The sequence below is a fragment of the Echinococcus granulosus genome (genome assembly GCF_000524195.1).
Source record: "Echinococcus granulosus chromosome Unknown EG_S00013, whole genome shotgun sequence".
In the NCBI taxonomy this organism is placed as follows: Eukaryota; Metazoa; Platyhelminthes; class Cestoda; order Cyclophyllidea; family Taeniidae; genus Echinococcus; species Echinococcus granulosus.
The window spans coordinates 1,007,050-1,022,642 of record NW_020170393.1 but is presented as its reverse complement, the minus strand read 5'-3'; the positions used below and the strand labels follow the sequence as shown (position 1 = coordinate 1,022,642).

The 15,593-nt window shown below is 43.6% G+C and overlaps 1 protein-coding gene across 1 annotated transcript; it reads right to left on the bottom strand. All coding sequences in view use genetic code 11, as the record gives it.

Moving 5' to 3' along the window:
* Positions 1-30: 30 nt before the first annotated feature.
* On the bottom strand, positions 31-15,213 carry EGR_02822 (Testis-expressed sequence 2 protein; the record flags this gene model as incomplete). The annotated part of the gene is made up of 15 exons (XM_024492071.1): positions 31-204; positions 1,103-1,285; positions 1,724-1,862; positions 1,937-2,273; positions 2,883-2,940; positions 3,024-3,185; positions 3,966-4,391; positions 5,142-5,621; positions 6,689-6,967; positions 9,072-9,489; positions 9,919-10,316; positions 11,399-11,732; positions 12,107-12,255; positions 14,698-14,886; positions 15,040-15,213. 15 exons carry the CDS (start codon positions 15,211-15,213, stop codon positions 31-33), a joined length of 3,900 nt encoding a protein of 1,299 aa, XP_024353565.1.
* Between the last annotated feature and the right edge of the window lie 380 nt (positions 15,214-15,593).

Here is a 15,593-nt window from a genome sequence, read left to right as displayed (position 1 = left end):
TTTGAGTGCTTGATTTGCAAATGCGGGACGTTATAAGGCAGCGGCTTCACCCTCCTGTTGTGAGGCTAACGATCCACCAAAAGATCTTTCATCACAGTGCGTGGTACTCGTCATAGCTTCCGAGGTTTGTGAACATCTTAGAATCGGCTCCGGTATCAGCAGCGGCATGACAAGGTCGTCCATATTGGGTAGCACGAAAACTCTCTACAATGGTAGCCAACCAAAATAATTCAAATATGGTTTAATAACCGATTGTGACCCTTTCAGTCCGATTAACGTCTAAGTTAGAGAAACACTGCAAGTAGTGAAGTTGGCTCTGAGTTATACAGGGGACGTGTAAGTGCCAGAGAAAAAAGAGAGGATAAAACTAATAAGGGTATTCATTTAGCGACTGGAAGAAGCCACTTGTAATTGGCATAAACCATGATTCGGTGGATGGCTTATTACATTAAACTTCTTAGTGGATCATATTGTTCCCACTCTGCTAATATTTCTTTGCAAAACACAAAAGGTAGTTAAAGCCTTTTCTGGCCGGGTGTTAATGAGTGGGGCTGACTCCCTCAACTGATGGACACTACGCAGGCAAAATGAGAGCATTTGAGCAAGAGCGCTGCTAAATGCTATCCTATGTAGATAGACTGGATAGACCAAGACTTTTAATCATCCGTGAATTCTGAAATTCTCCATATGTAACTGCCCCCTATTAAATTTAGGGTCGAAGCCACGGTACTGGGGCCACCGACACAATGTAAACAATAAGAGTACCACATAGGCGTCACGAGGAAGCAGAATTTGATTATGGTGAAACATTCGGACGGATGCTTGTCGTTCGAACGCATTTTAATCTATGACCCGACAGGAGGGGCTAATTAATCAATCATGATCAACAATGACATGGGAAGATTTTTCACTTTCTCACATAACTTGATTCCATGACACCTACTCAGTACATGAGAATCTAAATGTTCTGCAAAAATATTCTGCTAGTTAACATCCCGCAAACGCAAAGATTTAAATCAGTCAGAAATGGAGAATTAGACACTACTACCAAGCCGTAATTTAGTTTGGGGCTGTAATACCGAAAAAAGGCGTGCATGACTACCTGAAATTCCAAAATGAGTTTTTTCTCCAAAATCTCAAGGAATCGAGGAATAGTCACAAGCGTCTCGCCAAATTTGGGTTTTAACTTGAAACGAAGATTTGGATTGCCGCGAAAGCCATACCATAGACGGTCGCTGGGCGGTGGTGGGAGATTCAACACCAAGGTGCCGTGCAGCGTGCTCACCTTCAAATCGGGTAGAAAAAAGAGGCATTTAGCAAAAAAAAAATTAGTAAAAGTACCAGTGTCGTAACCCTGACCTAATCGCTAAGGCCACACACGGTGATTTAGTACACTGATATGGGGATAGTACAGTACATTTCTCAGCGGACCGTGTGTTTAGTTATAGCTCCCCATCATACTGCGCGTGGCTCTAGTCGTGAAATAGTTACAAATCAGTGGAGCGCCGTTATTTATATACCCAGAAATATTCGAAGACAATTGGTTCACTGCAAGAGTGGGTGGGAAAAAGTGAGTTCGTCCATTGGACTAATAAAACCTCGAAATAGCCATCCTTATCATTTTCATCTTTTATCTCGCAAATAATACCGCACACAGTAGAATAGTTGTATCAGTACTCCTCAGATTTAAAAGAGAAAAATGGAAGAGGGTGATCTCACTTACCTCCAGCTGGAGATTGATGGCTTTATTTGAGACATACTCCATGCCACGCTGCACAAATTTGCTGTCGACCGCTTTTTGAAAGTAGGAGGAGCGGGTGATCTTATCCATTATGCGGTACAATCGCCGCTTCGGCCTTTGCCTGAAAGAGAGAAGGGATGCAAATATACGGCTCAAGGAGGGGGAGAGATAAAGGGAGAAGGCGGTGCAGCTGACAGGTCGTTGTTTTCTTCAGGTGTGAAGGCAAATCGCTGAGTGTCAGTCGACTTGGCGTCAGGAGAGGCGGGCGCCGCAGGGGGGAAGGTGGAGGGTGCGGCTACGGCGACGGCAGTGGGAAGAATAGAAGCAAAGGCATTGGTGAGCGCACTCTCCCGATCGCTGTCCGTGGAGGAGTCGGCACTGTCCTCCTCATCTGAGAGGAAGGCTGCCATGCTCCGCCCTGTTCCATCTGCGTTTCCACCTTCGATTGGGTAGTCCGTGGTCACACTGCCTGCATTGTTGTTGATAGCCGCACCCGCACTGCCAAATTCCGACGGTGGTTGTGGGAGGGGTTCTATTTTGGCGAAGAAAATCGAGGTGTTAGGCTATGTTACAATAGGCTAATATCACAGAGAAACCAAGGTGGGCTGAGAAAAGACATCCAAAATTGCAGTTGTGCAACAGCTACCAGAAAGACTGGGCATAAATAAGGTCGTAGGTCAGGAATCAGGGTAACATGCTGTGAAATCCGAACTACTTAGCACAAACCTAAAGATGAGATATTTATAAACTCGTGCGTATAAAGCAAGTAAATCTACGAGGGGACTTTAACGGAGAGAAAAAAAGGTGTAAAAACGACGCCTGCAAAGATCCAGAATATTCTAACTTTTACGTTCATTAGTTATTTCCTAGTAAACCAACTTCGATGCGAGGACAACCTTAAGGTGAATAAGAAGGGAAGAGAGGTGTTATCACACAATTTCACCTCAACTCACCCATAAACAGCATTAACCTTGCTGCTATATTCAAAATAATATAAAAGTCTTTCCTGTACTACCTTTTTTACATAAACCTTCGAGAAGCATAGACGCCGATTCTTACTCCTAACTATATGGCCGATTTAACTACCCAAGATGGTGTCTATGCTCTCTGGAGGTGTAGGTTAAAGCACAAGTTCACTTACTTGAACCAACGGCTCCGTTTGGACGCCAAGTTTTATCACGCAATTTCATGAGATTGATCTAAAAAGGGATGGCGATTGTGACGGTGATTTAATCTAATCAGTAGGCTCTACCCACATAACCAGGCAATGGAGGCCACTCACATTGGTTTCAAGGGAGACTGTGAAACCCCCAGCATAAACAACCTCCGCTTCAATCCACAGTCCCTGGTTGTCCAAAAACGGTTTTCCAGCATTTCTGATCACTGGTAACTCCGTGCCCATGTCTACACTCGTTACAGTCAGTTCATTTACGAAGTAGGGCAACTGAAAGTGGAGACAATGAACAAAGGAATGAGGAGGCAGCCTAGAGAGGCCGATTTGATGACTGCGATGCTAGTTACTACCCACCTCAAAGTAGGTTCATTCGTACTAATTTGAACAATTTAGGTTCCATTTTGAAATAAGTTCAACTCTTCTTTGTCGGTTTTTGAGGAGCAACCAATCCAAGCGAACCGCACATACACAAAATATTTAGTTGACCATCAGCGCAAACCACTATGCAGCCAACAAAGCACCGATTGAAGTGTCTACTAGTACCAGGCTATCAAATAAAAACTCATCTAAAAGCCATTTTTTCTTCCCAAATGTGGCATTTAATTGACAGAGCATCAAAATCATCCAACTACTAAAACCAACCTTAAGAGACTGAATGGTAAGGATCCATTCCAATGGCTAATGAAAAACTGAAAAGAAATTCGATGAGTTCATTATTTCCGACCGGGAACTCGATGTGGTAACAGCTCAAGTCGAAATTTTAAGGCATGCATTACCAAAATGACCTTAACCGCGCTATTTTAAATGCCATATAGTAGTAGCAGTGGTCACAGCCTAGTAACCATCAAAATAGCCTTTTCTATGAGTTAAAAAATATGCTATTTTCAAACGTCCCCCCTGTTTACAGACTGGAATCAATGAGCAAGTCAAAATAGAAGAATGCATGTTTCATAGGGTGATGAGAATCTCTGACAGGGATCTAGGTCACAAAACCCGCCTAGTCATCATGAAAGTTGAAAGAGGATTTTCGATAGCAAGAGATGAACTAACATGAAGTTTCTTCAATTTCCCCTGTATCTTCTCTTGCACACGTTTGAGCCAGAGTTCGTGTCGTAAGAAATCCCAAAATAGACGTCCGATGAGGGCGTTAAGCCACGGCACCTGGCTGTCACAGCTCACGTAATTGAGGTTCAACTTCAACGCCTGGCTGGCGCGCAGAAGCCACGAGGCAGGCATGAATTTGGCCATGTGGCGCAGGTACGCCATCTGCAGTTCAGCGTCGGAATCGCAAGCTGAGGTACATGAGGGGCAGTGACGGAGGCCGACTGAGGAAGCGGTGGCCGCCCCCTCCTCCACAGTGGCAGATGAGTCTGCTACCGTGGTAACATCTGTGGAGGAAGAGCTAGTTCGCACCGATGGTGAGGAAGCGGATGCCTTCATCGCGGATGTGCTCGGCGTCAGTAATTGCTTGAATGCCTACAGAAGATCAAGGCCCACGTATAGGTGTGTGATGAAAGTGCGGTTCATTATCGCTCCATTAAGCAAGTAAGCGGGTTTTCTTTTGTTTTAAAAGGCAAAAATTTACTTGAACGATGGCAACAGGAAAATTAAGCGCGTGTGTAGATCAACACTACTCGATTGTGTAATAAAGCACACACCAAGAACAAGGCGGCCTAGACATTTGTAGCTTGCCGAGGCAATAATAAATGCTTTGTGCGTTAGAGCCGAATGGCACACAAAAACGCTGCGAGGAAAGTAGAGACGTTGCTTGAACGAAAAGAAGAGAGAAGAGGCAATATTTACAAACGTGTTACTTGCTTGAGCATTGCATAATCCGTCGTGAGATTAGGTAAGACATAGATCTTTCTGTTGCAACGGTAAACATGACACGATTGTTCCGAAAGACTCACAATTTTGGAAAGTTAGTACACACTGGCTATCCTAAAGTGATTCAAGCTTACTGACAAGTCTTTGTATGTCAAAGCTGCTTTGGAGGTAGTGGGTTGAAGCTGAGGTAAGTGAATAAATAAATGTGTTCGAGAACCGTGTGTGTAGGAATAAGTGGTGTATCCACTACGTAAAAATTGTTCTTCTCTTATAATCTCTTATGCCTTCATTAGATTTAAACGCCCTTCGTGCATGCTTTGCTTGTGGATGACTGCAAGAAAGGTAAGAGGATGACTTAAAGGAAGAGGGAGGATCGGATTTCTGTGCCATTGATAAAACATCCCAATTTGAGAACAAAGCAAATGTCAAAGAACGATGAGAATAGCGGCTTGCCTGCTGAGTGGTGGTTAGAAGTGGTCTCCCAATGGAGGCGCCTCTGAGGCGTCGGAACCACGCCTCCTTTTCGCGACAGGTCCGTGCAAAGAGGTAGATCTTCTCGTCCAAATCGGAGTGCCGAACAAGGAGAAAGTCTTCGGGAGGATCCTGCAGTGGCGAGGCCACATTCTCCATCATCGCATTGCCGGAAACGATACCGGGGCTGGTGGAAACACGAAGAAAACGACTGGTGGAGACAGAGTAGGCCGAGCCGTCATCCGGAAAAGATGGCACTGATGCCTTTGAAAGCGCCTCATCGTGGTCTGGCATCGTGACAAATCCATAGGTTGAAGGACTACGCAAAGGCTGCGCTCGGGATCTTGCAACTACCTTGGAGGGTATGACATTGCAACTGTTGTCCTCCAAAGTGACTGGTGGTGCATTCTACAATTCACGATAGCGATAACTGTTATGGAACCAGCAAGAAAAGAAACTCAATTTTGGGGTTATACAACCTTGGAAAGGCAATTTACTCATTAATGCTAGTTGTTCACGAAGCTATCACCTTTTTACAATCCATTGCAAAGTATCGGCAGAATAAAGTGAAAATGAAGAAGAGATGGCTGTGACGTATAATGAAAAATGGTCAAAGGTACCAAGGTAAAGTGGAATCCGTGAACTTGATACAAGCGGCTTTTAACTGATAGTTGTAAGTCGAATTTCAAGGCGTAAAACGAGGCACCTCATCTGTGATCTTAAAGGTTACATTGCAAAACACCACACCCCAGAGACGAATGCATATTAACACTTTATGTCGAATTATTGGGAATTTGGATTTCGGAAAACATCTAGACAGTAAGTAGACAGGCAGGGCTTAATCAGTTCCACTTGACGCTAGAAGAATTTACTTACCTCATCATGGAGGAGCTGGGTTTTGCTGCTGCACTGACTCGTTTTTTATAAAGCAAACCGACAAACCAGCCAGATTACTGAAGTCAGTTGTTAGAAGATGCAATCTTACATTTAATGGCTGAGAATTGGCAAGCCGCCTAATAGCACTTTTCGGTAAGGATAAGAACAAAAGCCATGGTAGAGGCACACAATAACACTTTCGTTACTAAAAAAACGATTTGACCACTACAGCCGCCTAATTGTTACATTACTCCAATATGGCCCCAGTGACAAGTCACGTTTTTGCTCACTGTACATGCCACCTGAAAAATGAAGAGTAGAATTAACTCTAGGTCGAAAATGTCCTACGTCTGCTTCATTATTTCAGTTGATACACGATTTGGTGCTACTAGTAGTTATGATTAACTGCTAAAAAAGAATGTATTTCAAGTATTTGTGGCAGTCGCGTTCACATACGAAAGTTGGAGCATCATGTGCATGCGGTAGTGGTAGGAAAGTTGTTAAGACTGCCACCGGAATGCACAGTGTGTGACTCAAGATGGGAAATAATTTTGACCCAAAAAAGAAAGTAAAGGTCAAGGAACGGACTGAGAGCCTACCCGCTCATTTTTTACGGTGAGACAGATGGGATACTTCTTGCTCCATAACCGCTTCTCTATAAGACCACGGGGCAGGAGGGAGACGGTGACCTTGCGCATATCATAGATGCGTTGATGTATGAACTGCACTCCGCAGCTCGGCGGCACCGGCACATTGAACATGGCGCGTCGGGGAACGTTTTTTCGGGGACGTTGGATACGCAGGTGAGTCCCCTCCAGTGTCACAAACACCGAGTGTGTGCTGTTGATGTGATAGGTATCCGGCGAGTAGGAGACAATCTGTCAGTGGGTGAGAGGGAGAGATACAGGTAGGTGAGATGCGATTCTCACATCCCCCTCAAAAGTAGCTACAATTCGTTGAACCAACGGCTTTACTTATTATTAATATATAATAACAACGTCTTGAGATTGGCAAAACATTTAGCACCACCATCAGAGCACCGCACCCGTATTAAAGTTGGCTCTTGGAGGAGAATTCCGCTCACGAAATCAAAGAACAAAAAGCGGTAAAAATGATTTGAATGCTGTAGAATGAGACACTTCATCTTTGACTTCAAAGATTCCATTGTGAGATTCTCTGAAGCGACGGTTTACTATCCTTAGGGTCAAAAATTGCACTTTTTGAAGGTACCAAAACATGTCCAGATGGAAGAATATTTCTACACAACTTCAACAGAAAGTAGATGGATAAGGCATGACCCATTTTAGCATTCAGTGACAACAAAATTTGACCCTAACCTCGAAGAGGCAATCAACCTTCGAATCTGATTGGACAGAATTTGTAAACACGACAAATTTGCATTTCAGGAATTTAGGAGTGAAATGTCCTCTAGCACGACATACCGGGAGGACAAATAAAATGGGGCTAGCATCCCCGCATTAAAACCACTTACTGAAGAAATGATAGATTAACTTTGGCCGACGGAAGCGACGAAAATGAGTCGAGTGCTACAAAATGAAATGCCTCGCAGTGAGATCAAAAGGTTCCACTCACTCGTAGCCCATAAAGACAAGCAATTGCGAAGAAATGATAGGTATGCAGGTTGGTAGGATTTAGGGCATAAATCCAAACGTCAATTAAAGAGTGACGAGTCTCATTGAGCGCCGAAAAGCGATTCTAACTTTACTAATGGAGATGGAGTTGGTTGCCAAGCTTAAAACAGCACATCAAAAACATACACGTACATATTTTAATATTAATTGTTTATTTAACTATTGGATTCGGTGACTGGCCACTTGGGAGCCTCGTATTGTACCTTCTCCGGCGGCATGACGTCCAAACTATGCCAATAGCCCCGAGCCCTATTGTAGGTCGACAACACATATTTTGCTCGAGTAGCATTTCTTCCTTCGCCTGCAGAGAGGCCTCAGGGTGCTACAACATACTTGATAAAGGCCAAAAAAACAATTGTTGTGTTGGGCAAGACTTTGACAAACGACAAACTTTCGCTTAATGGTTTAGGTTTGACAGCCCATTTAACAGCAAAACCATGATCAACTAATTGTAGAAATGACCAATCGAAAGAGTCAAGGATGGCACGATGCGAAATGGAGTGCATTACAGCTCTGATCCAAAAGTCAGATTGTAAGGTGACTAGAAACGAGCACGCACCACTTCCAGCGACAACCTAATTCGTCTTCGAGAACTGACGAAAAATCGTACTATGGGGGACAGGGAAGGGAGCAACAGGCCAAAATAAACACCGCATACCTTTTATTTGTACTAGCAATACCTCAGTAAGAAGGTTTATTTAATCGTATCGGTCATGCGTGGCACTTTGCTGACATGAAAAGGTTCACCATGTGACCCTTGATTAAATCGCATTTAGCTCCTCCCTACACTGGTAATGTGGGATTGATTAAACCGCTTCCTGTCAAATGCCCCTAATGAAAACAGTTACTTGCTATGGAATATTCAGCCTTTTTAGCCAAGTAGAGGAGAGGGTGTGTTAATTTAAAAAGCCCATTTGAATCCACGACGTGCACTACCATGAAAAAGGTACACTGGGATGTTAATTCACATTGTCATCTTCGTTTCTGCATTAAAGATAATTTAAGTTAATCTAAACGGAAGAGTAACCACAGGCAGCAATGGAACGACACACAGAGAACAAGAAGAGGACTACGCAGTAAAGTAGCGCAATGAAAAACGTTTCAATTGTGAAGTTAACCACTCTGACCCTTTAGTATTCTATTCTTGTCATTCATATTAACGACCAATCCAATTCCTTCATGCAGTCTTCATAGCGCAGTACAGTATTCACTGGTTGGGTAGTAAATTAAAGAGCTACAGAGGGAAGCCACCCGCCATAGGCGGATGTATTTGCCAAGATACACAAAAGCAGGAACACTGAAACCACATTAACGCTTGAGGAGCCCGTACCTCATTCATCCAGGCCCTGTAGATCGGCCGATTGTGTTTGTCCAGCTTGTAGCCGAGACACTCACCCAGAGGGCCACTTGAGGGCCCAGATCGCAGGTCCTCATCGGCCAGTTGGGGTACTGGCGGGGCCTGCAGATCGCGCAGCTGCGGAAGCACCAGGGGACCCGCGTAGGGCGGTCGCCAAGCGGAGAGGAGAGAGTTGTGTAGGCTGCAACAAGTCGCGCCTGGTGAGGCGCCGGTGAAGCAGCAGCGGTAGCGTTCGGAGGGGTAGTAGAGGAAGGCCATGGCAAGGTGGTAGAGACGAAGGACACAATAAGTCACGAAACTGCCCACAACTGCGCCCCAGAGGAAGGGTGAGAGAGAGAGCAACCAACAGCAGGATAGAAGAGCCACCAGAACACCACCGAACATATATAGTCTGTCAAGTGAGAACAAGGTATGATGCATGGGTGAATGGGTAGATAAATGGATGAATACACTTAAAGTAGACTTAGCAATACTTACGTACATAAAATTATGAAGATGGAACCATGTAAGTGTAGAAATTAAAGTATCAAAGAAATAAGAACAACGCAGTAGGGAGAATGCAACTTCTGACATGATCGGTGCACTCACCTTCCCCAAATCAAGGGAATACAATGATTTTGATGTAAACTGGATCACATCTAGTACATAATTTTGGTCTGTTTTTCAACCGAGTGCAATGACAATGAGTGAAAGAACAAGGAGGAATTCTAGCTAAAACATCTCGGTAAGTCCATAAAAATGGCATCAATCCAAACAGAAAGCGCATCAAAAAATAGAATGAGAAAGCCCTTACCTGAACATGGAGAATCTAGGTTTTGACCTTTTTGCCCTTTTCGGTTTCGACGGAGGTTGTGACGGTGGTGGCTGCGAAGAAGTCAGCCCTGGAGACTCCGTTCCGAATGGTTCGCTGACTGAAAGGATTGTCGGTGCCATACTGGCTGTCTCTGCATCCCGTAGAGTCGATGAGACGCCCTCCACCTCATGTGACACGGCAGAGACGGTGTTGTCTTTTTGAGGCTCTTTCCTACGCCATCTGACCTGTTTTTCTTCTGCAGCCTCGAACCCATTATCGAGTCTCTCGGCCTCCGGTACCATCAGCACGTCTCTCTTCCCTTCTGCTTCTCTCGGTTTCTTTGTTGTGTTGTGCGTTCGTGGTTGAGATTCAACCACACGGTTAACTCCCCCAAGGTCCAAACCGGTGGGGTTTGGTGAACACACCTGAACGCAAAAAAGGTTGGATAAATTGATGGCCGTAGGAGCCGTGATTTGTGGCATTAGATGAGTGAGCCAGTCTTATATTTCCTTACTTGTAAGGCATATTAAATACCTATCGTATTAGGCGTACTTAACTAGTCTCGTTCGAGTATACTTCTAATCAGACGACTTGAAGCTCTGGCTATGCAACCCAAATTCCTACACATTCATAAGGGAGCAACGAGAGCGTTCAGGTGTAAGACAGTTGAGTTTGTAAAAAGAAAGCAAATTTTAGGAAGTGAATACGACTACGTGTATTCCGCCACACACGACCTTCTGATACACATTTATTTACGCACTTAGCTCTGTTTACCCCCAAAGCAGCCTCCACATACTAAAATTTGTCAGTAGGCCTGAATCATTCTAGGATACGCAGTGTGTAACTAGCTCTCCAAAATTGCAAATCATTGTGAATAATCGTGTCATGCGATTTAAAGACATTTTTTGCCTCTTCTTAGGAGAAAGCTCCAATCTTATTAGATCAAGGCAGCACAGGACTTCACACTGCTGCAAAATTCATACGTGAGGCGATGTTTACTTTAGTTAGGGTGGGAGGGAGGAACGGAGATACTGGCTTAACCTCATCATTCCTTATCTTTATCCTCCACATTTCCGAGATAGTGTTTTATCGAGTAACAACTTTCCCCTTTTATTATTAAAATCAGCACTTGATGATCGCATGATCATATGCGAAATAGAGAACATAGTTGGAAAGTAAAGCGAGGCATAAACGGTGGTGTCTGGGGCAGGATTTACCGTTTCTTGAGCAACTTGCAGAGCTTATGCTTGATTGGGGAAAATCATAGATTGTAGACCGAAATGGTGAACAAGAACAAATTTTCTGTAGGTTAACTTAAAGGACATAACATTTACGACTGACCAATTTTTCATAACATTTAAAGCAAAATGATAAGATTATTAAAAAACGCGTCAATTTATTGCGTCAAGTTGAGGTAACCATGGTGGCGTGAGTGGCTCCGATCATGTCACTTTCAATCGCTCCAACACTCAGAGCTAACAAAGTGAACCAAATTGCAAAAACCCACCAAACTGGAGGGAGCCCAGCACTTAAAGTGCAGAGACCCATTCTCCACGCGAACATCGGGGAGGGAGACAGCGGCGGAGGCAGCAGGGTCGGTGGAGTCGGGGGTGTTGCGGAGAGAACGACGGAAGGGCCGCTGAAGATAGGTGAGAATGTCGACCGGCGAGAGGTAAACGAAGACGCGGAGACTATGAGCCTCACCACTGCTCTCCATCAGTGAGACGGTGCGACGTCGATGGCGCCAACGCCGCAGTCGCAAGTCCCTAAAACCTGTCGACGCGGGCAGTTCTGCATTGTGACCACCATTCTGTTGACGACTGCATGCTCTTAACGGACTCCTTGAAAGCACAGGTGAAAATGACAAAGGAGGCCACACATCACCGCAGCTGGTATTAAGAGGGAAGTTCAAGACTAAGGCATCGGAGTTTCAAAAAGGAAATTTTTAGAAGTGGATACTGCACTTGTATCAACACACAGGGTTTTCGGATCCATTTATTTATCCGCTCAGCTTCTATCCACTACCTCCAAAGCAGCTTCAACATACGAAGACTTGTCAGCGGGCCTGAATCATTCTAGGATAGCCAGTGTGCACTAACGTTCCGAAATTGAAAATATTTGTAAACAGTCGTGTCATATTCACAACTGCAACATGTCCCATGCAATTTCAAGACACATCGCGCATTTTTCAAGCATTCAGAATTGGACGCTTTACGCGCCGGCTGAATGTGATGGGGGTGGATGATTTATCTGCGAGCTGGGAGCCACCACACCCAAGATCGTCACCGACGGATGTATGGTCGTCTTCAAAGAGCCCGTAACATCCCGCCATATGTCGTGCTGCAGCTGAGTGTGCTTGAAGTCCTTTGCAAAACAAAGCATATTTGCAAAGCCGTAGTCCAGCATTAATTTATGGGTTCACAATTTTGGGACTATGCCCAACTTTCATGCACAATGAAATAGGCAAAACTCTATTAACATCCCGACGTCACGTATGTGCGGCATACGTACTCTGTCAATTTGCGATAGCTAATAGCATCCAAATAGAAGGTGAAAACGGACTGGTTGAGTTTACGACAATAACGTTAGAGTGCCCTTGAAATGGAGACAAACATACACCTTTTTCTAGTTTATGAGTAGCAGTTAAAGCGGATAGTTTGGCAAAGTAAGCAATGGTATCAAATTATAAATAAAGCACCAGAAGTGTGGAGCTCGACTTTCTTTCCCAATTTTCGTAAGCAGGAAAAAATCCTCTGCTTTACTCTGAGAAAAACTCATTAAAGAAAATACTCTTTAGATGAAAGCACTTGTAGGACTTGGATCATGCCAAGCGCATTTCATGTCGCTTACAATGATTCTCTAAGCAATTGGTCAACATAATCTCTATAACAATTCTTAATTTGCTGGAGAAGGGTTATTTAGCTTTCGTCACCCATAATTTCCCCGTGCTGAGCATTCTCCAAGAAGTGCTGCGTGGATACTGTAAACTGCCTTACAGGAACAAAACACAAATTCGCTGAGCAAGAGCTTTCTTTTTTGGTATTGTCCAGATCCATCATTATTCGTCCACTCGTTTGGTACAAAAGGTAAGTTGAAAAAATTATGCGCGAGATTTCCAAGTATTAGGCCACGAACTGTAGTGGTTTGATGCCTTGATTAACTGTAGATTCAATTGCATGGGCCCATAGACTTCGTGAGTTTCACTTCCGCTCAATGGCGAGACAACCGGCTCTCTGCATTTCGTCCGCTACTAATAAACATAGCGCCGTAATGGTATGGCTTATTGAAGTGAATAAGAGGTTTCAATTTTGCAGTTACTCCCTGTAATTCAGAGCGGGGTAGTCCATGTAAAAATTATTGATGTACCCAGAGTCTGCCCGTACTCGATGAATCTGTTCGTGTAATTTACAAAGAAACAAATGCACCACTTGCTCCGAACCTAGCCACAACAGTCATGTGACATTTTTTTAATTGCAATGACGCTTAAAGATTAGTGTCAGTAAACCATTCCTATTGGCAAATAACAAAATCACTAGGGTTGAGCGAAACGGCACAGGAAAGTGTAAAACGATGTGCAAAAATGGCTTGAGGGTGCATGAAAGGGAAATATGACCAAGGGAAGTTGAAAGTTACGAGGGCAGTAAAAAGTCTTCTGCTATGGCAACTAAAAAAGCCCGCATTCTTTTGTTCAAAGCACATAACAGATGCATACGATGATGATGGTGATGAAGATACTACGACCATTTTCAAAAACAACACAGCACTGATTTCAGCTAAGTCTATGTGAACTGGAAAAAAGCAAAGAACACACTCTCTACTCATCGATAGAATAAACGCTGTCAGGACATGAACTGACCCTCGTTACGACCGCTATAGATGTTTTGAAGTGTCACGAGGAGAACAATCGTTGTGTGGTTATAGCAACGTCACAACCATAAGATAGTTTAGAAACTCTACAAAAAGATAGGACTTTAAAGATAGCTCAGATTAGTTTTCCAGGAAGTTGACCATTTGTCGTGAAAATTACCAGTAATCAAAATTAAGCGCTATTTATTGTTGTGTCAAAACACCCGAACTGCCACGTGGCGGAAATAACTACTGCCCATCAGCATGATGCTTCAACGACTCCGGAGAGCGGACTGGCATCAATGTGCGAAGGAACTTGAACAAATACACAGCATCGGTGTCAGAGAAACAAGATAAGAGGTGTGGCCTCAAGTGCTATGCTATGTCCAATTGAGAAACAGTCCTGACGTTGGAAACTGATGCGACACGACCCTGCGGTTGAAACGGGTTGAAAAATGGCCGACCATTTTATTAATTTTTCGTCCAGAAGCCGCTCTCTCAACAATTTGAGGGCTTAACTAGATTAAAAGGCACCAATCGAATTAGTTTTGACACTCTTTGAGGTAAAAAGAAGAAGTAGATATGACTGCACTAAGCAGCACTCTAGCCCTAGCCCCAAAGCTACACAGTAACTTCTTATTCAAATCGAATAAGCATCACCACTGGATTCGACGCAGGGAATCCAGAAAAGAATGCCACATCCAATTGATTATCAACAGAGAAAAGTTTAGACTTGGGTACCCATATTTCTAACGACTAATAAAACACCAAAAACTCGAATAAACCTCATGATTAGACCGAAAAAGAATAGCACAAAAATCACGAAAAAGAGAAAATACTTAATCCTTTTCACAAATGATTATGATGGAGGGCTTTGACAGTTACGAAGAAGTCTCAAAGACAGCTTAAAAAGATTTAAGAAATAGCTAATTAGGAAAAAACAACATGTGCTTACGGCACTTCAACTCCCAGGGAATGTTTGCGTCTGGACTGCAAAACAAACTCCTCCTCATTGATATGTGAAGGTGTAGAACTGGGTAGAATGCAGGGAGAATCGGCATCATAAAAGAAGTTTTCGGTTGACGCCACAATATCTTCAGCCAGTTCAAACTGGATGGGTTCAGGATCGTCATCAGGGATACCCTGAATCTACGGAATAAGGCAAAACTTCCTTAAGAACAATTATATATACAAGTACAGATGAGCGAATCTGATTTACACGGATTAAATGCAAACTATGAGTCCTTTTAAAACTAGATGGTAGGAGTCCAATACTCGATAAAATACATATTATATTCTTACCGGACCTCGACGTTTCATAGATGCTTCGGCTTTTTGCTCAGCAAATCGTTGCAGCGCCGCATCAAGGCCACCTATGTCATTTTCTGCGGTAGAAGAGAACGTCAAGGAATTCAAGACATCGTCGAATTCTTCTTGTTTGCGATGCATCAGATCCGCTAAGCGCCGCGATGACATTAAAAGTGAGGCATTACGGGTGTACACTACATAAAAGGAAGAAAAGTGAAGCTAAAGTCGATACACATAAAGCCTGACTGCACTAGTTATTGGAATAGGAGTCAAAGATTTTGCATCAGATTTCGAATAGGGGATGAGTACATACGACAAAATGTAGCCTTTCCCAAAATGTTTAATCAGTCTCATAGATGAATTGAGGGAGTGAGGGCAAATGTTTAAGGAATCCTGCTTGTAGGTAAAATTTTCATCAAAAGTAAGACCACTGATCAGATAGACAAAACTGCAGGAGGGACTAGAGATGTATTATCACAAAATGGGCTTAACGCATGAAACCAAGTCGCAACCAATTTAGCCAGCGACAACCTACATCAACGTAACAA